The 20,139-nt window shown below is 39.8% G+C and overlaps 2 protein-coding genes across 2 annotated transcripts in view; both read right to left on the bottom strand.

Annotated features, from left to right (window-relative positions):
• Nucleotides 1-7,484, bottom strand: part of GLP1R (glucagon like peptide 1 receptor) — a gene marked incomplete at both ends in the record, with an annotated part of 88,342 nt that extends 80,858 nt beyond the window's left edge. The window contains one exon of the mRNA XM_080342037.1: nucleotides 7,401-7,484. Coding sequence (XP_080198163.1) covers nucleotides 7,401-7,484 — 84 coding nt within the window. The remainder of the gene's footprint in view (nucleotides 1-7,400) is intronic.
• An 11,022-nt stretch (nucleotides 7,485-18,506) lies between these two features.
• Nucleotides 18,507-20,139, bottom strand: part of DNAH8 (dynein axonemal heavy chain 8) — a gene marked incomplete at its 3' end in the record, with an annotated part of 133,193 nt that continues 131,560 nt past the window's right edge. Inside the window, exons 87-88 of the mRNA XM_080341459.1 lie at nucleotides 19,285-19,406; nucleotides 18,507-18,794 (exon numbers count right to left, since the gene is read on the bottom strand). Coding sequence (XP_080197585.1) covers nucleotides 18,507-18,794; nucleotides 19,285-19,406 — 410 coding nt within the window. The remainder of the gene's footprint in view (nucleotides 18,795-19,284; nucleotides 19,407-20,139) is intronic.

Below are 20,139 nucleotides of genomic sequence, written 5' to 3'. Positions count from 1 at the left end.
GAAGGTGGGTGCGAGTTTTTACACTCATCAAGGTAACAAGGTAATACTCTGATTTATTTGGTCTAAGAGATTCTTAAGAGTACTGAGTCACGCTTGCTGCAGTAGAGAAGTCATCTACTGGCCATCTCTCCTTTATTCCCTCCAGTCACACCCTACATGGTTGTGCAGTTCAATTATACTCATTTGTTGGTGTCTGGTTGGTTGTTGGTTTGAGGGCTTTTTTCAGATGCTGATGAAAGACTGAACAAATGAAAGAGATGAACAAATGCAAAATTTGACTCATAATCAGGTCACATTAAAAACAAACTCTTTGAAACTTAGTTACAAAGAGCTGAGCTGCAATGAAACAACTGGACTATGCTTTGAGGAAAAAAACCAGACAAGAAACCAAACATTTTTCAGTTTTCAAAATGAAACTATATATAAGGATGAATATAGTTGGTCAATAAAGGGAGTAGGAGTATTAGCAAATGGAAGAATAAGACAGTTGCTTCCTATGGGAAAGAAGCAGAAGTTTTCTGCTAGCAGAATTCAGAGGAAAAGGAAGACTGATGCTACATAACCCAAGTCAGATTTTAAGAGGTGCAATCCATACACTCCTTTGGAAGGAGTTTTGTATGTCTCCCTTGATTATCAGAGCTCAGTAGACAATGTGGTAAAGCTTGGTTACAGCATCAGCTGCCATTCCTCAACTTGTTTCAACACCTAAGACATGCTCACAAGTAGCTGGACCACCTTTCAAAGCACCAGAGAAATACCCATTATGAGCAGAGCCAGAGCACTCAGGGAAGCTCTTCCCGTCGCTGAACTGCTTGTCTGCATTTGGCTTGTCCACACAAAAGAGGCAGTCATGGTCTAAACAGCTCATGCTGCCACAAAAGCATGCTCTGGTGCAGGACTATTCCATAAGCTTCTGCCAAGCACCAGAGATGTACTCAGTGCAAAAGCCTCAGTGGCCACCAGGATATATACAAGAGCACCATTCTCCCTCCACTTTTTCCCTTAGGGTGGTCACAGAAGTGTTTCGGTTCACTTGATGCCAGATCTTCCAGTAAAGCTTTGTTTCAGAGTGATGTGTTGAGCAGCACCAGAACTGCAGATGTCAGAAAGGTTACCAAATGACAGTCAGAAATGCAAGTCTTAAAGAGAGCAAAATAACGGAGACTATCCCATGCAGATATGTCCACGTACATACCACTCCTGTTTACCCTGAAGACATTAAGTCTAATAAATTGGCAAGAAACTGCTTCATGGAGAAAGAAGGGGGAAAAAGAATATATGTGTGTGTGTATGTTTATATGTATATGTGTGTGTATATATATATGTATAAAAATCAGTGTGAACAATGGTAAGAGGCGTAAATGCATGAGCAGACAATATGCCCAAAGTGTAACAAATTTTAGATGGTAAGCTACCTCATGCTTACTTGTCCTTTAAGGCAACAGGTAGAGAAAAACACAAGGCACCAAAAGAGCCACAAGCTTCTTAATCACACTCAAGGAGTTCAGAGTTTAATATTTGCAGAATGTTTCTCCACACAAATCTTGACTCTTTAGCTACTTCCAAGGCACGATCAGAAAGCAGGTTCGCTTTCCTAAACTTCTCCCATAGCACAACAGAGAGTGCATAGGAGTAGCAACAGAACAAGGAAAACGGCAGCAGCAAACTAAAGTTAAAACCGCACATCAAGATAAGAACTTAAGTTTCAAAAATTGACAGGAAGGCATCAAAGGCAGCACTGGGCGACTGGCAGGGCATGTGCATAAGTGAGACAGGACAAGAACAGAACAGAAGAATGCGGATGAGCTCAATAGACAGAAGAGCATAAGAAAGAAAAATACAGTAAATGGGAAAGCCATCATAAAACAAATTAAGATGGCAAGAGAGTGAACCAACAACGAAATACAATCAATTGCAAGAAAAACAGCAGTCAATACCAGACTGCACGAAGATGGCAATCCATTAACAATCAATTACAGTGAAACAGCAATAAGATGCAGTCAGTAAAATGACCAGCTGAATGAACTATTCTTTTCCACCTGTGTAAACTACAATTTGCTCTACCCAGTTACAATTTTGTAATCATTCATTCGATTAAATTAAACCTGTGTCTGTTCTATACATAGCTGCAGTATTTATGAGACATGCCATACTTAAACATGAGGTGGGGGGTTGCTCACAAGGTTTTCGTGTAAGCATTTGAGAAAGAGATTCTTATGCCATCATGTCTGCACTTAGCAACCTGTATCAATTCATTCCCATACATTGGAGGCAAGGGTTGCTGCTTGTTTCTTTGAGAAAATAAGACCACAAAGATGAAGAGGAAGACAACTGGTGGAAATTCACTCGTGTTCTCCGCCACAAACATCTGCCACGCTGTGTCCCAGGAACACTGTTTGTAAGGCTTACTGAAGTCCTGATAAAATTGCAGGGAGTTTCCCTTTGCATGGGTCCACATTCATGGCACTAAGAGTAGAGCCATCTACCTTCCTCCAGCAGTGGAGAAGGTTACGATACTGCTGCTGCAACTTCGCCTGAAGAATTCTCCTCCTGCCTGTGAAGACTGACATGCATTTCATAATCTCCTCCACGTTCACACTTAAGGGACACTGGGATACAGCAGATCACAGGACAGTGTAGCTGCAATTTATAACTACCAGTTTCCAATACTGACCAAAAAGAGGCATCAAAGAACAGTACTCAGCCACCAGCAGCAAGCCTATATTTACCTACTGTAAGTTCAAATTTGCTGCATTTAGTATAAAACTATGACATTTAAGGGGCTACCTTACATTTGGCAAGCAAGAGATCCCTAGGTACTCTTTATCCTATCTCTCTTCTGCAGGGAAGCATTGGATGCAAGTATTAAACTTGGTCTTTTCTTGCGTACCCAGGTTAGAAAGACATTATTTCATTAAAGGAGCTCCTACCTGATGTTTTAATTCAGCCTCACAAGAAAACAACATTGTAGGGCTTAAATAGAAGGTCTCTTACCTTCAGAGCAGACAACTTTTTTCCACAGCAAAGACATATCTGCTATTGTGTAAACTTACTGTTGTAAAGATACTAATTAATGGAACTGATGCACTGTGCCAAGGAAACTTGAGCAGACAGCCTTGGCAGCAGTGCATACACTGGTTTACCACAGAGAGAGAAATACAAAAGTTTTTAATGAAAGAAGGCAAACACAAAGATAATAGCTTTCATTTCGCTACAGCATTGCAGAAGGAAACAATCAGTTTCCAAAGGACTTCTCCAAGTTATAAACTAGCGAAGGCCCTGTGATTTCAGAGATAAAAGCTCCTGGTTTGTCCTCTCAAGTAACTGGCGATCAATCAATGCAGCTAATTAAAGCTTGGTTTAGTTTGAGAAGCTAACAGAAACAGGATATGATACAATACCTTTATAATCTGTTTGACAGCCAGCAGACAACTGTTTATGCTTTTTATATTAAACCCAGTTTCATTGAACTTTACTGCGCTACAAAGCTTTTGGAGGGCAAGAGTTTTAGTTATTCAAAGCTCCATGTCCATCACTTTGAGAACGCAAGTTTTTCTCTCACAGAAGAGAGATACACACACCCCACTGCTCGTACAGCCATGAAACAAGCCCTTCCATATCCAGCTGTATCCGCCTACACTTCAAATACTTTTGTCCAAACACTTTCAGACTGCTGCCTAGTTTGGTGTGGGGCAGGGCAGCAGTGGCCCTAGAAATATGGGGAAAGGTAAAAAGATTTGATAACTCTTTCAATAACTTAAACTTGCCTGGATCAGACATTAGTGCTTTAAAACAATGCAACGAGCCAAGTCATTGCTCTGCTATGTGAAATACAGTCCTTTCCATTGGCTCTTGGAGATCTGATATCCTAGGCTCCTTAAGGCTGAAATGTTTGGGAGTTTGTTTGTTTGTTTTTTGTTGTTGTTCCTCCCCCTCCCATACATTTAGGTTTGGGAGGTTTAGGATATTATAACAAGTAATTACCTTATTTTTAGTGTGCATAATCAGATTTGCTGCATTAGGGCATCTGGTTTATAGCACACACACTGTCACTAGCTTCACAGAGTTTCTAGAAAATTAGTGTCATTACTAAAGAAAAAAGCAAACAACAAAAACCACATCATTTTCTGAATACAAAAGGTGTTAGTCCTTTGGGATGCCAATTTAATCTGTATTAATTTAGATTATTGTACTATTAAGCAATTTAGAGTTTTACACCATACTAATATAATCATGAATTTCAGTAGCCTGCAAATATTAGCTTTTGAAGAACCTGGCCATATTCTTTGGAAAGGAGCCCATTACATAAAAGCCAGCCAAGTCTCATTTGATAAAAACTACAGCAAGGTGGCACAGTGTCAGACCTTGTCTGTTCACCCTTCCCTCCATTGCTTTCTACACCAGTACTGGTACATGCTGCTGTGACTTGTCTAGCACACTGTGATTTTCAGAGAGCAGGAAAGAAAACCAGCTCTATGCAAGTTTTTGGGAACAGAAAATAGAGAAATAATAAGGAATGATGCAGAACTTCCAGCCAACCTACGTATGGAGGCATTTTAGCCCAGGTAAAGATCAGCTAATCCAGATGCAGCCTGATTCCCCGTCCTTGCTTCTGCATGGAGTCACTAGTTTCCAGGTCACTTTTCAATTTTTCTATTGTTTTTTAGCCAAGCTCTATAGCCATTTTCCAACCCTTATGACTTCTAAGGAACACAATCTACAGGACAGTGGTAATCACAAGCCTTGGTTCAGTCCTCTCAGCACTAGGGCATGCAACAGAAGACACAAAGTCAAAGCATGCATGGTCCTGCAAGACTGTTGCAAGAGTACAGCAGACTAATGACGCATTCAAAGCCATCCACTCACAGTGCATCTTTTCATCATGGCTTATCAGGATTCCAAGGTAGTACTCTCTGAGAGAAATACCTGATACTAGATACCTATGGTTATAGCAGATGCTGCAGAATGAGAAGCAGCCACTGAAGGCTTCAGAAGGCTGAGCAAGTAGCAGCAACTATATGCGTCCCTAACACCTGCAACCTAAGAAGTCACGCTGACTGTTAGTTTGGAGAACAGACTAGCAACTGTATCTAAATAAGCCTAAATAACACAATATTAAGAGAGCACCAACAGCATATGCACACTTACAAGGTCTGATTAATGTAAGTGTTGATATTGATGTGAGTACTTTTCTATTTCCATACAAGAGCACTTCAGATATAAGAGCTGAGGAGAGCAGGGAAAGGACTCAGACTTGTCATTAGTCATAAAATTCTGCAATGCAGCCACATACTACCAGCTCTTGGTCATTCTACTACTTTTAATGGAGTAGGGAAGATCTAGACACTTATTAAGCAATTCCCAGTCACCCTGCATTTAAGATGATGGCAAGTATGAAGTACCACCTTACATAGAAACTCTACATTTTCTCCTTTTACACACATTCTCGGCTTCCTCTTCTTCCCCTCTTTTCTCATTTGTTTGAGGAGCTGGAGGGAGAGAGAGGAAAGATCAGAGGAAAACAGTCACAGCACCAAAAACACCAGTTCCTCCTCCAACTCCATATCAAATCATTCTACCTTCCTCTCAGATATTCTCCCCATTTAAACCAGAAGACCTTGCAGCTGATTGCTGTCTCTTGGATTTTACTATCCCCTACTGTGTAATCAATGCTATTTTCAGTTTACGTTAAATATTAACTTTAACACTACTCTGAACTGAACGTGAGAAAAGACTCCTGATAGCAAAAGTCCCCCACTTCTGTATACTCAGGATTAAGCAGAGTATTTTGTACATTTTCTCAGCATATGACAAGCACAATCGGTGCTCCAGACAAGTTGTCAGCTAAGACCCTCTAGTGTCAGAAGAGGCTATAAAAGTACTTGTTGCAATAATCAACACTGAAGTCCAAGGGTGACCATAGTGTTGAGACCACAGAAGCCTCTGTCTTCTCACCTCTCCCCAGTTCTACATCCAGCTAAAGGAGACCCCTTTGCTAGGAAAGGTGCTTCACTTTGACTCTCTGCCTCTGGCAGCCCCATCATTAATTTGCTCAGCAGTACAACCTCAAGCTGCTCCAGTGCCTTATCCTGTCAAATAACAAGCACCATGGATGTAGGCTCCCCACTCTCACTGGGCCACCATTTCAGTGTTTGATTATCTTCATGATAGAGATTTTCCTGACTGGAATTTTCCCTGATGCAACTTGTGTGCCTGTTGCTCCTTTAAAGGCTGGTTGTCCATACTAACAAGGAAAACCCACTACAAACAGACAACCCTACGAACTGAGACTTAGTTGGGAACTAAACAGATCATCTTAGTGCTGTTCTGTATAAGCCAGTAACCTCAAACTTTTAGCACCTGAAAAGAAGCTGCACAGGCAGTAAACTTGGTCCATCATCAGCTTCACTGTCCCTCGCTTCACCTCTGCAACCCACAACCTCAGCTTCCAGTCCGTCCTTGCTCTCCTTACAGCAGTACTCCCCCACAACCCCACAAAATTGTGGTCAGCCTTCTCTGTCCATCCTTCCCTCACCCATTCCCTCTTCCCCATTGCCTCTCGATGCCCTTGACCACGAATTCTACTTTGGTTTCCCAGGCTCTCTCTGTGCGGGTCACACAGCCCAGCTCCTGCCCGAGCAGCCTCCTGCCGAGCCTGCCGCTGCTCAGGGCTCTCCCATGACACGGCTCGTCAGCGCTGGCAGCTCCATCGCGCCCACGGGGTCCGCGAAACAAGAGGAAAACCCAGCAGCCTCAGTTGCTTCACCTGGTCGCCGCCAAAGGAAGCATTAAAGCATTTCGCCCGGCGTTTTGGGGAGGCAGCGGTGAGACGAGCCGCCCCGGCAGACCCTGCCCCATGCCTCCTGCGGAGCATCACCCTCCGCCTCGTCCGCTGCTAAGTTTCAGAAAAGGGGGGTCCCACCCGCTCCCCCTCCAGCCGACTCCCCACCCACCGCCACGGCCCCGCTCTGTTTTTCCCACGGTCGTCTGACATGACAAACAAGCGTGTTATTTCCCGTGGCGGGGAGGGAGCGTTACCTCGAGGGCAACGTCCTCGCAGTGCCGGCGTCTCCGCTTCTTTCCCCCCTTCGCTCGCCCCAAACCCAAACTCGCAGCGGGGCCCACGCGCGGAACGTCCCCGCGCCGCAATCCCGCGTCCCCGGTGGCCGCTTGTTCTGCTGCAAGTGTCGACGCGAGCACCCAAAAAGTAACGGATTTAACTTCCAGCTGGTCCTCGAGGAGCACCTGCAGTTCCCCCGCACCCGCCTCCCGCTCCGCGGCGGGGCGCGGAAAACCGCGGCGGAGAGCAGCCCCCGCCCCAGCGCTGACGGGAGGGGGAAATAACCTCGGGACGCCGGGCCGGGCAGCGGCGGGGGTACCGGTACGTCCGTAGCACTCACCCGCCTGACGGGGAGGGACCTTCCCGCGGCGGCCAGCAGCAGGACGGCGAAGCCGAGCGGCGCCGCCGGCGGGGAGAAGGGCATGTCCGGGGCAGCCCCCCATGCGCGGGGGCCCAGCGAGGCTCCGGCTCCCGCGGAGGCTCCGCGGCAGGGGACAGAAGCGCGGCGGCGGGCGCCCCGGCGGCCGCTTTTGTAGCGGCGGCGGAGGCGGGGACGGGGCAGGCCCAGGTGCGATGCGGTGCGGCCCGGCCCGGCCCCGCGGCGGCCGGCGGTGCTGGGGCTCCGGGGGTCGCTCCGCGGTGTGCGGGGCGGACGCGCTGGGTGCTGGTGTCGTCAGCGCGAAGAACTGTTTCGGGGAGGGGAAGCAAAAAGGAAGAAAAGCCGAGAAAAGTCGTTTGCCATCCTGACCCCCACCTCTTCAACTTCTTTTGTTTTAGTCTGACTTTGTCCAGGCTTGAGAATCTTGGTGGCCTTTGTGCTCTTCGTGACGTCCACGTTTTATTAGTTTTTAGTAACAGTAAATGCAATTATCCATTTGTAACATGAATTTGCAGAGCTGCACGTCAGATTAGAGCTTGGTTTCTAAATTAAAGCCAGGGCACGGGTCAGTCCAAGCAGTAGGGTGATGTGTCAAATTGGAAGATTTAGTAATCTTATTTGCCTAGCAAAAGGATCCTCTGAATTTGTTTTGGACTAGATTTATATTATTGTGCTTACTTATTCACTTTGCACTGACTAGTAAAACTAAACCCTCAATAAATCATGTGTATTGGGTGAGATTATACACCAGAATCTGGAAGGAGAAAGCATACAGAACCTACCAGATCTAGAAGGAAATATCAAAACTGAACTGGGGTAAAGATTTCACATTGGTCTGTTAGATACTACTGGAATATAAAGAAGTTAATAACTTAAATATTAATGTTGTATATTAATTTCAGATACAGCATTAGGTTGATGCTTTGGCAATGTAACTAGTCAGAGCATCAATGCTGTGAGATCATGAAATTCTTCAGTGTATGAATTGCCGCAACAGCAGTTACATCTCAACAGCTAACTCCAGGCAGAAAAAATTTGCCACAATGGTTTGGTTGACTGAAGGCCGATAAGATACTTCCTTCAACTTTTCTGAAGCAAAAGAAAACAAAGACTGAAGGAAAAAAAAATTACTTCCAGAGAGGAGAGAATAAACATACATTTTGAGTTGCTAAAAGAGATGATTCCTGAAGACCCCAAGTTAGTTGAAACCCCTAATATCTGCATCAGATGATGTTTCTTGCATTGCTATTTTTTACTATTCCAGTAGGATAAATACTCTTTGTATAGAAAAAGGTCTCTGCTGCAGACATTGATGAAGACTTAGGGAGCTGTTAGAAGGAATGAAAAATAAAGATCTAATTGAAAATGCATGTTCAGCCTCAGCAATATCACCTGGAACAATGGAAAGACTGTGATTTTTAGAGAAATCAGATTTAAAAGAATTAAACCATAACCAATGTTTGCTTCAAAGGTATGAAGATAATGAGACAAGGAAAAGCCTACTTATTTTGCCTGAGCCTGTATTTTACTGTGTGCGCGCACTAAGACAAATTACACATAGATCTAAGAAACTTCTGTAAAAAACTACATTTCTGTTATGTGGAGTTATCACACATCCGTGAAGGAAGCAACCAGAAAGCATCTGCAATAGCAGACTACTTATAATAGAAACATGACTAGGAAAAATAACAGTTTACTGTTAACTGTTTTGTGTGGTTTGACTCTCCTGAAGGGCTAAGAGAAGCCCCGGCTCTAGCCTGCTTATACCTCACAAGCATCTTTTACTTGAAGCCCAACACTTGATCCCATTTGGAAGTACCTATGGGCTGGCCTTACCTCTTGGCACCTGAAGACCCTGAGTGTTACATCTGCTTTCGGTAAACCAACAAAACCACCAGGCAACTGAGCAAAAGCTCCTCCAGCTTCCTTTGAGCCAGGCAAGAGGAACCTTTACGTAAAGAGAAAGAAACCTCTTCCACCTGCACAGCGCCACCAGCCTTAGCAGGGTGCACCTATTTCACAGGCAAATCTCTGCTGCTTTCTATTGTTTCTTCATCAGGCTTTTAAATTAAGTTTTCTAGGTGGGATTTCTGTTCCCAAGGTGCCTGCCAGCACTTGTGTGTAGCAGGGGGGCAGCTGCTTTCTCAAGAGCTGAACAGACTCATGTCTCTGTTAAGTACCTTATCAGGGCTATGAGGGTGACATATATCACTTCAGAAGCAGAGGTATTACTTTGGAATAATTCTGTGTTCCAGAAATAATCAAAGGTAACTTTTAAGGTACGATGGCATCATATCGTAGTGTTATCTATGTTAATGTTTTTGGAGGGGAAAAGAAATGGATCAGAGTAAGCTCTGAACAGGCCTATTTTCATTGTGCCCATCAAGAGGCTATTATCAAATTTCAGAAGACTGAACAAATCCTGTTGAGTTAGATCACGATAATAAAAGAGAGGTCATTTTCCTAGAGATGGAAAGGTATTTGTCCAATAAATTACAATCTTTTTGAAGGAGAAATACTGATGAATGTTGTCTATAAAGCCTGGGTCTGCTGGATTTTTGTAATATTTATTCATGGTTTTATTAATACTAAAATTTAACTTGATCTTTTATCAGTGTTAATGTAAGAAAAGAACAGTTTGAAAACAGCCAAGCGAAGCATTAAAATGATGCTATCCAAATTTGAAAGGAGCTGGGTCTTTTCTGTTTGAAAAATGCAATGCAATAAGTTGAGTAAGCTTTGTTCAATTAGGAATAGTGTTTGTTGAGGCAAACACGTCTTTTTTCTGTAGCTGAAGAACTGAAAATGCTATTTAAAATGCAGGACTTAGTAACTTCTCTCTTATTCCTTTATCCCTAGGCTGGAGCAAACCTCCCAGATGTATTAAGATGAAGCTACCTTGCAGTTACACTGCAACATAGGGATTATTGTATAATCCTATGACCATTGAGCATTATTAATGCAATTTACTATATTTTGAAGGCAAACCTGCATTTTGAAAAATTCAGTGTCTCTTTTAATAACCTCCTGATGAGAGACAACGCCTTCGCAAAGGGTTCAGGCTCCGCTGCCTTAAAACTATGACCACAGGCCTCATGTATGCAGAAAGTATGAGCCAAAGTGAGCCAAAGGTCCCTTCCAATCCCAAACATACTGTGATACTGTGATACTGTGAAAGTAACATCCCAGTCCCACATGAGACCAAATGCTTTGTCTCTGAAACTTTCTAAAGATCAAAATCTGTTTCATGGCAAAACTGTGTGTTTCTGCTGTGACATTTGCTGAGTGACTGATGTTTTCCTAAGCTGCCTTTGGCAGTATCCTAAAGAATTTTGTCTGTTTTCAGTGCAAGTTATGCACTTTGCTCTTCTCCGTGATCAGTAATTATTCGCTTTTATAAACATTATATTTTATAATAAGTTTCTCTGTGGGATAGAGACATACAATTCTTGGAAACAACCGCAGTGCAAATAGATCTAAACTCTTAGTGAGATTTCGTTCCTTTCTATCTTGTATATGTATATTTGAAGTTGTAGGGCACAGTGTTGCTGAGATTTGGGAAATTTTATTCTTCTCTACCTTGTATATTTGAAGTTGCAGGGTACAGGGTTGCAGAGATTTTGAGAGTGAAGTGTTTTACCTAAACTCAGGATTTATTTGAAAAATGCAGTGAGTTGCCACCCTGTACAGTGGCTGAGTAAGAGTTGCCCCTCTGCCTGAAAGGCTCTTAGCTATTTACTTGTGTGTTTTCTAACTCTAGTGTGCTGCAGCAGTGAATACACTTTGGCTCATTTTTTTTTTTCTTCACAAAGCCAGGAGGAACTGTCAGTAAAGATCTTTCCAAGCTCAATAATATTTAAAGTATCTGAGCTGAGGCCCATCACTTATGAAGTTATTCAAATATATCACTTATAAATTTGAACTATGTATTTAGGAAATGAAGCAGAAGAATTTTAGTGTTGAAACATTGAACGTGGATGGTGTTTGCAGAATTTTAATTTGTATAGATACCTGCTTAACTGAAGTAAAAGTTCATTTAAGCTAAAGCCTTCTGTAGGCTTCATGGAACAAAAAAAAATAGGTAGCTCTGAGTAGTATTATGCTAATGAGAGTTAGAAATACATAAACTACAACTGTGATTTCAAGCACATTGGTGTTTAGAATGGATATCATCTTGTCTTTGAGATACATATCCTTCAATATCTTTGTAGAAACTAAATCATCTGAATTGTACCTTGAAACCTGTACTTTGGGGAGTGGGTAATTTAATCATCTTAGTAATATTCAAAATTATCTTAAAGTATTTTATATCAGAATGTGGCTGCGGCAAATAGTTGTATGCTGGATTAATGTACAAAACTTTTAAATGTTCATTAAGAAGCAGGATAATTTCTTCTGGTTCCTGGCCATAGTACACATCTATGCTTTAAATCTCACAGAATCATAGAATGGTTTGGGTTGGAATGGACATTAAAGATCATCCAGTTCCAAGCCTCTGACATGGACAGGGACAACTTCCACTAGACCAGGTTGCTCAATAATATCATTATTTTTAGTTTAGTGCTTATAAATGCTAATTGTTCTGCTACTTAAGTTACATGCTCACATGTAGGAGAATGTGCCCAGTACATGAAATGTCTTTGTAGCTATGCAGGGATGGAGCGCAGGGGTTGAAATCACCCAGTTATCTATAACATAGTATTGTAGATGCAGACTCAGGATGAATGAAGCTAAATTGTTGCTACTTTGCAGTGGCAGATGTAATGACCTGGTTGTATCTTAATATACAGAAAGAACGAGTAGTGCCTAAGCAAAACGGACAGCTCCATTTTTCAGCTGTCACATAGTATGGCTTGTACACCTTGGCCTATACATTTCTGGATGACAACAAAGAAATGAGTGCAATTTTCTTTTAACTAAAGTTGTGTGAACTACATAATGAGCTGAAATAGCTCTGTTTACTTTTGGGGTCTGGCTGCCTCATGGAATTTATTCCATGTAATGATTGTATGAAGAGAATTATTTAGATAGGTATTTAATTTCAACACAAAGCTTACATTCTCTGTCTTATAAAGAATAAACTGTTTTAAATCTTTTCCATAAAATGTTAAATGATTCATATGGCCATGTGTTGAGTAATTTATGACTCTGATCCAGATATTCCATATTTTAAAATCTTAGAAGTATAGAAATGTAAAGGTTGTTTGCAGTCATGTAAAAGAATAGGAAACAACTTTATTATGATTTGAATATCTTACCACAATCCCTGACTCCTAATTCAAATTTCCTAATTAAAAATCTCCTGTTCAATAATGCTTTGTTAAGAATTGTATTTGGGACTATAGAAGTCATCTAGGATGAACAAAATGCAAAGATGCTAGCACAAAGGAAATGATGGTAAGAAATACTCAGTAAAGCATCCAATTTCTTTCCTCATTTTTCACAAGAAGAAAGTCAGAAGCTATGAATCGCAGAACAAAGGAAGGAAAGAGTAAAGTCAAATTATTCTTCATTAAGTAAAATTGACTGAAACATTAGTACGTTAGTCTTGTATCTCCCTCTTTTTTTTTTTTTTTCTTTTTTTTTTTTTCTTTTTTTTTGGTGAGGAAATAATTTGGAAATCATTCAATTCAATATATTCTCACCGAGTGAAACCGTGATAGTGAAAACTGCCTTGTAGAATTTGATATATGTCTTGAGCAATGATCATAATGCTGGTCTTTTCCAAAGAGATTATTTCTGCCTACTTTTCTGCTGGATGCCTTGTAGGAAGGACCTGGATTCCCTCAGCAAAAGGGTTCCCAAATGCTGAGACAAGCATTTAGTGGCTTGTCTGCAGCATCTGTTGGGTTTTTGAGAAAAATATCCCTTGGAAGAGGGACAGGATGTGTCTCTTGAGAAAGCGGTGATACTTTATAAATCTAGCATTTTTAATCAAAAAACATTCCCTGAATGAATGAGATGAGGAACCTGTTTCATGGGTTTCCTGTGTGCTATCATGGCTATGACTAAAGAGAGCAAGAGGAGGGTACTGTTTGGATGAGATTCTCTAGATTGTAAATATGCAGGTTAAATCCATTCCATTTACATGGTCATTTACATTACAGCAATTTTACTTTTTGTGCTGATGTGCCCAGTGAGAGGGAGATCACAAACTGTTAATCACAGTGTCTTTTGAGGCATCATAAATATTTCCCCCCCAAAAAGGGTGACCCAAACCATCATTAATTTCCATCGCTATACAGCAGCATGCTTAAAAGTCATCTGAAGCTGCAAGGAAGGACAATCTGTTTAACGCGATTCTCCGAATTACTGTGTCTGTAAGGCAAATAATAGTCATTCAGCCTTTGATTATTTGTTCACAGAAATCCTGCTTTGGTGATTAGCTTGCAGACTTTGAGAAATGGATATTAGGAGTTTTAATTAGCTAACCTCTCAAACAACCACCTGACTAATCTGAATATCAAATATAAACCCTGGTTACAGGAATTACTGATTAGTGAATATATGCAGGAAGCTGCAGACAGTTTATCTGTTAAGACGTGCTGCCAAGATTGTTTTGGAAAAATGAAACATGAGGTGAATGGGACGAGTCAACCTGTTGATAATGTAAGATAGTAGAAGTTGCAGATCCACAAGGGAAGTCCAGGAGTTGGGGCAGGGGTGGGAGGAAAGGCAAGGGGTCAGAGAGGACCTGCTTTAACTTCAGATGTATCATTTTGTTCTAGAAAGATAAAAAGGTAAAATTTTCTTAAAATCCAGGGGGTGGAATCACATTTCCCTAGACCTGAATGAGGCTTTGGGGAAAAATACTGATGACTATATGTTAATTAAGGTAAATGTTGAAAATGACATTAAAGATAAATTTTGGGTGAGTAGTTATGAAAAATGATAAAATAATTTTGCTGAAGATTGAACTTCACATGAATGGTCTGAAGAATATCTTGATTAATAATAAAAATACAAAAATATAAGCCGAATAGTAGGTCTATCAGCAAGATAAGGATTAAGTTAAAGTCCCAAAAAACTGGCAGAACACAACCACTAATCCTTTGAGACATTTGGGAATGTGAAGATAGTGGAAGCTGGATAACTCGGGTCTTGTGTTCCTAGACATACATTAGTTGCTTGTCATCTAACTAAGTAATACCTTAGTTGAGTCATTCATTCATTAAGTAGTTGATTCAGTAAGTCAAGAGACTGTTCAGATATACCCAAGGACCTCATTAGCATATATTTATATCTAATAAATTAGAAATTGTGATGGAGACAAAGAGGCATAAAAATAAGTCATGCATGTTAGCAGTTGTTTATTTCAAGGAATGGAAAGTATAGTCTTATTTCCCCATCCTAATCTTTGCTATGTAAGAATCATGTGGTATTTCTGTTTCCAAAGTCTGTTTCTACATTTGACCTTTATAGTGGGCTGCTGCTAAGTTAAAAAACAAACAAACAAAAAAACAACCAGACAACAACAACAACAAAAAACAGAAGAGGAAGTTTTCCTGAATTTCTGCGACTTAATCTGTGCATGTTCCTTTATGCTCTTAGAGCAGTATTAATCACCGGAAAATGCATCTCTTCTGGCTTTTATGCAACTAGACTTGCCTCAGGAATACCTTGCTTGTGTGACGCAGGTACAGGTGTCACCTCTGACAAGGTCCAGTGTGGTATGTGTGCTGTCTACCTAGGAGTATAAATAATAGTAGAGGCTTCTGAAGAAATCTCATCAAGAGACTTTTCATAGCTGCGCAATTACAGTCCAATATTAAAAAAAACAGCAGAAACATCAGTATACTTAAAACTACAGTTTGCACTTTCTACACATTTGATTTTCAGTACTTATGTCAACACAATTATACTTACGTGCTGCTGCCAAATGTTCTTCCAGACGGTCAAAAAGTAATGAATTAAGATTGTATATAGTCAGTGAATGAGATTACTAAACAAGAAAACTGTGGGTCTTTCCATAAAATATTCCACCTAGAAAATTAATACTCTGAATCTCTGCTGAACAAATTTTAGTTAAAACCAACCAGAATCTAGAGGGGTGAGAAAAAAAAAAAGGTGTAGATGAAGAAAATTATTCCACGGAATTAACAAATCTTTTAAGTTAAAGTTTAGCTGAAATGTTACCTTCTTGGAACAAGCTCCAGTCAGTGGTTTTGTGAAATTTAGCAGCCTGAGCAGAAAACAAATCTCTTTGCCCCCACATTTGCAAGCTCTTTTACACAGTTTTTCTTAACTCTATCCATCGTAATATAAAAGCTCATCCTACAGCCGCGCTCCAGAATTCTCATGAAACTTCACCTAAAAACAACCACTTCTGTGAAAAGTGAAGTATCTTGACATAGTGCCAAATGTATGACTTCCAATTAATGCTTCCACTCTAGAGCAGCAGAAAAGTGTATGTTTTGCATTGTCTCACCTGCTTGAACTTACCTCTGACAGCTCCACTGAGCGATGAAAGAATAACACAGAATATAGGTACACCCTCTAAGCTAATGCCAGACATGTTCTGTTCATTCTCAAACACAGAGCTTCATGAGTTAGGACCTTGATTTCACAGAGACAAGTGTCATATTTCAAGTATTTGGGTTTTTTTGATCATATGTTAAATATTCGTGTTTTGCTGACAAGACCACAATACTGTCTGCCAACCTGAACAGCAGTATCTTGAATGGTAAATTAGCATGAAAAGATTCAAGAAGTAACTTGTTCAAAAACTTGAAAAAAAAAATTGTTAGAGTTAATTTAGGAATTTCAATGGTTGTTACAATATCTTGGATGTATAGAGCATTCCTGGGACTGAAAGTTCTTGAATTCCTATAGATTATGTCAGCTGGGAGGAAAAATTTGTGGTGATTCAAGTAATTAACTGCACCTTGTTAGATGTTTAGTGAGAGCTGGCTGTCACAAATTAAGTGTAAGAGTTTACTATCCCACATATGACTAGGACAGTAAATGTTCTTAAAGCAAAGACAAAAAAGGAGCCTTCTGAATGGGAAGTGGATTGTTGCTGTCACAAAACACAGATCATTTCCTTTAACTGGAAAGCTATGTGTAAATTAACATACATTGTAATCTGGAAGTAATGAGCTAATGCATGGTATTGAACAAACAGAATGAAAAAAAAACTACCCAGAAAAGCTCAGAGATGACAAATAGTGATTGGACTCTGACGAACACCAGAAAGAGATGTTCTCAAGAATCTGATGCAATATGTGAAATAGCTGAGATAACAATACCCTATTAATCTCTATTCTCAATATAATACAGGATGGAGAATAAAATCCTCTTTGGCATAAGTTATAGAACTCAGCACATTAATAATCTGCACCTTCCCTGGTATTTTCCCACATAGACTTTTACTTGTAAATGTGACAGTGCACATCTTTCACCTGTGGCATTCACGGGGTTACACACTGTTTCCCCATTGTAATTAAGCTGAAAAGCCAGACCAGGCAAAAAACTTTAGGACTGAATACACTATAGTTGTTGTGCTGATTTTTGGACATGAACTTTTTCCCCCTCTGTCTGTGCAGTGAGTAGATGGAGTGGGCAAGACCATGCAAGGGGAAAAAGCCAGGACAGCTCACCCAAATCACCCAAAGGGATATTCCATACCCTATGATGTCATGTTCAGCACCAAAGGCTTGGGGAAAGAAGGAGGAAGGGGGATAGTTGTGCTTATTGCATCTGTCTTCCCGAGTAATCATTATGTATGCTCAAGCCCTTCTTCCGAGGAATTGGGAAGAACGTCTGCCTGCCAGTGGGAAGCAGTAAACAAATTCCTTAATTTGTTTTGATTGTGTGTGCAGCTTTGCTTATTAAACTGTCTTCATCTCGACCCACGAGTTTCAGTGTAACTTTTTGTTACACTGCTCATCATTTTGTATCTATGTATTATTATTAGCTATATGCTACAGCCTTCCTGGGAGGGTGACCTCCAACAGACAGCCATAGGATTATAACTCAAGAAGAGCCTTTTGCCATTCCATCAGATGCCCCAGGACTTCATCAAGTGGTTTGCCACAGAAGCTGCATTTGATCACTCTTAAACTGCAATAGGAAGAACGTAATCCAGTCATGAGTTCTGAGTGAAAATCTGTGTTGCCAAATAAAGGTTAGCTGAAGCAAGAACAAATTTTATGCAGATTATTAAAGAGACAGTGTAGACTGCACATCTTGTTTAATATTACATGCACAGATTTGTCTGGAAAATTCATGGATGTTCATCAGGTTTATCACGGAATAATGCTGTGATAGCCACTTCAAATATTCCAGCCTATATTCTAGAGCTAAGATGAGATGCAGGAAAATAATTGTAATTGTGAATAATCTGGTTCTCTATTTTAATTACAAAACCATCCATATTAAGTATTTGGTAGTGTTCTAGTTCGGCAGTTATGTTCTCATACAGCTAAACTGGTCAGAGAAGGTCTCTTTCAGATATTCCAGACACAAACATTCCTCGTGTAGTTTTGCTTAGTCTATATAGTATAACAAGTGAACCCTGAGAAGCCCCAACAAAAAGTACAGATCAAATATACTTTTCTGTCTTAAATATAAAGTTTCCTGTAGAGTCAAATAAAATAATGTATGTATCATGCAGAATCCAAGAATACTTTAAAACCTGCATCTGGAAGAGCTTAAATTTTGTTATGTTCTCTATTGTCTTCTGTTTTCATCATATGTCACTGAAACACAACCTAAAATCTGTATAGGAGAAAGAATGTGAAAAAGCCCAGTTTTTATCTTTTAATGTTTAATAACATTTCATTTTACATTAATTATATTATTAAAGCAAGTATTTCATTTTAAAGTAATGGAAACATCAAAGACTATAACCAGTGAACTTGTTTTTAAAACTTTACTTTAAAACTGTCACCAAATAGCCAAGACAAAATGAATTTACTGTAAGCAGAGAAAATAATCAATTAAGCCAAGACTGAAAGCTCTAGTATAATGACGAATGGTCATCAAATAAAAAGCAATAGAAGATTGACACAGGTAATTGGTGACATGTGCAATATGTTCTGCTTCTGTTACAGTGTGAAAAACAGTTTACTTGATGTCACACAGGAGAGCCACTCCTCTCAATATCCAGCGGTCTGGAGGTGCTACTGTCTTTAAATAGATCACTGTAACATAGCTCAGATCTGTCCTCCCAGGCTTCTTGTAAAGAGGACAAACATACAGCTTGGGATCCTTGGGACCGGTTGTATTAACAGCAAATATATGCACCACAGGCAGCTGGACAAAAAGAATCTTTGGTGTAGATTCAATGAGTCTGCTGTTTCGTCTGTCCCAGCCTGCACCTTCCAAGTAGAGCCCATAGATATATACTCCTTCCTGTGTGGAGAGTAAGTAGGTAGATCACACAAAATAAGGCATCTGTTTTGTAAAATCAGTAATTAGCTTAAAACATTAAAAGGAATATACATTTTATAGCGAAAAAATATCTGACATTGAATCTTTTCAAACTATTTAATTTGAAACGATAAAATCATCCTTTTTCAGAAGATAATGCCACCAAGATGTATGGCAATAAAAGTTGTTTAATAAAGCCCATACACTTCACAATTTCATCTCAAGTTTACTACAAATTCCAAAAATCAAGAAGTGGTACAATGAAATGATTCATTTAATAAAATATTTTTCTAGCGGCAAGATTTTTTAAAAATCTTCTTGTTTATTGTTATTAATCTCCTATGCTGAGCAAAACCAATGATGTAAAGACAACAGTAACTTTCTCCTTTAGAAATACAAAATGACTGAATGATACACAATATTAATTAAATATCAAAATTAATACTGAAACATCTTTGCATGTCATACATACAGAAGGAGGTGCTGTGATTTCTTCTTTGTTTTGCTTTAGCACTTCATTATGTACTGTAACTGTATCTAAAGCCCAGCCTTTATGTGCTCGAGTTGCTTCTTGTCTCATTGCTGTGAGGAATCCTTGAGAAATTAAGCCAGAGACTTAGTATATATCTCACATCACAAAAAAAGTCTTGCTCGGTTATCTGCATGGTTCTGTGCTGAATGTTATGGACGGATATTCAGAGCTCTATTGAAAATAAGCACCTTGACTAATAATAAAAAGCTTTGCTTTCAGGCCAAAGTAAGAACTAATGACAAAAGTGGCATAGAATGCATTTTTAAAATGGCATAGAAAATAGTATGCATAAAATATATATTTCTATTTCTATTTCTATTTCTATTTCTATTTCTATTTCTATTTCTATTTCTATTTCTATTTCTATTTATATTTATATTTATATTTATATTTATATTTACTGAATTACTCAGTTAACAAACGTTTGCTCAGGATACCAATTTAAAAATTATCATTAGGCAATCAACTACAGGATCCACAGCATATTTGTATTTAAAGATGATGGAAAACAGAAAGGGCATATCTGAGTGTGATAATAGAAATAACTATGAGTAGGAGGGATCTAGACAAGGCAGTGCCTATGAAAGATGAAAAATTTCTTTTGTTAGTGAAGGAAAAGGAGTCCTAGACAGAAATGAAGGTAGAGGATGACACAAGCAGCAAGTTAAGTGATTTTTTGAGTATTGTTTTGAACAGACTTTACAGAGGTTTGCAATAAAGGTTTGAGAGGTAAAGGGCTGAATAGTATAAGCACAAGATGGCACGTAACTGGGCAGCAAAGAGATTTGGATAGGT

This window comes from Nesoenas mayeri, assembly GCF_963082525.1.
Source record: "Nesoenas mayeri genome assembly, chromosome: 3".
Lineage (NCBI taxonomy): Eukaryota > Metazoa > Chordata > Aves > Columbiformes > Columbidae > Nesoenas > Nesoenas mayeri.
This window is presented reverse-complemented; position numbering and strand designations above follow the sequence as displayed.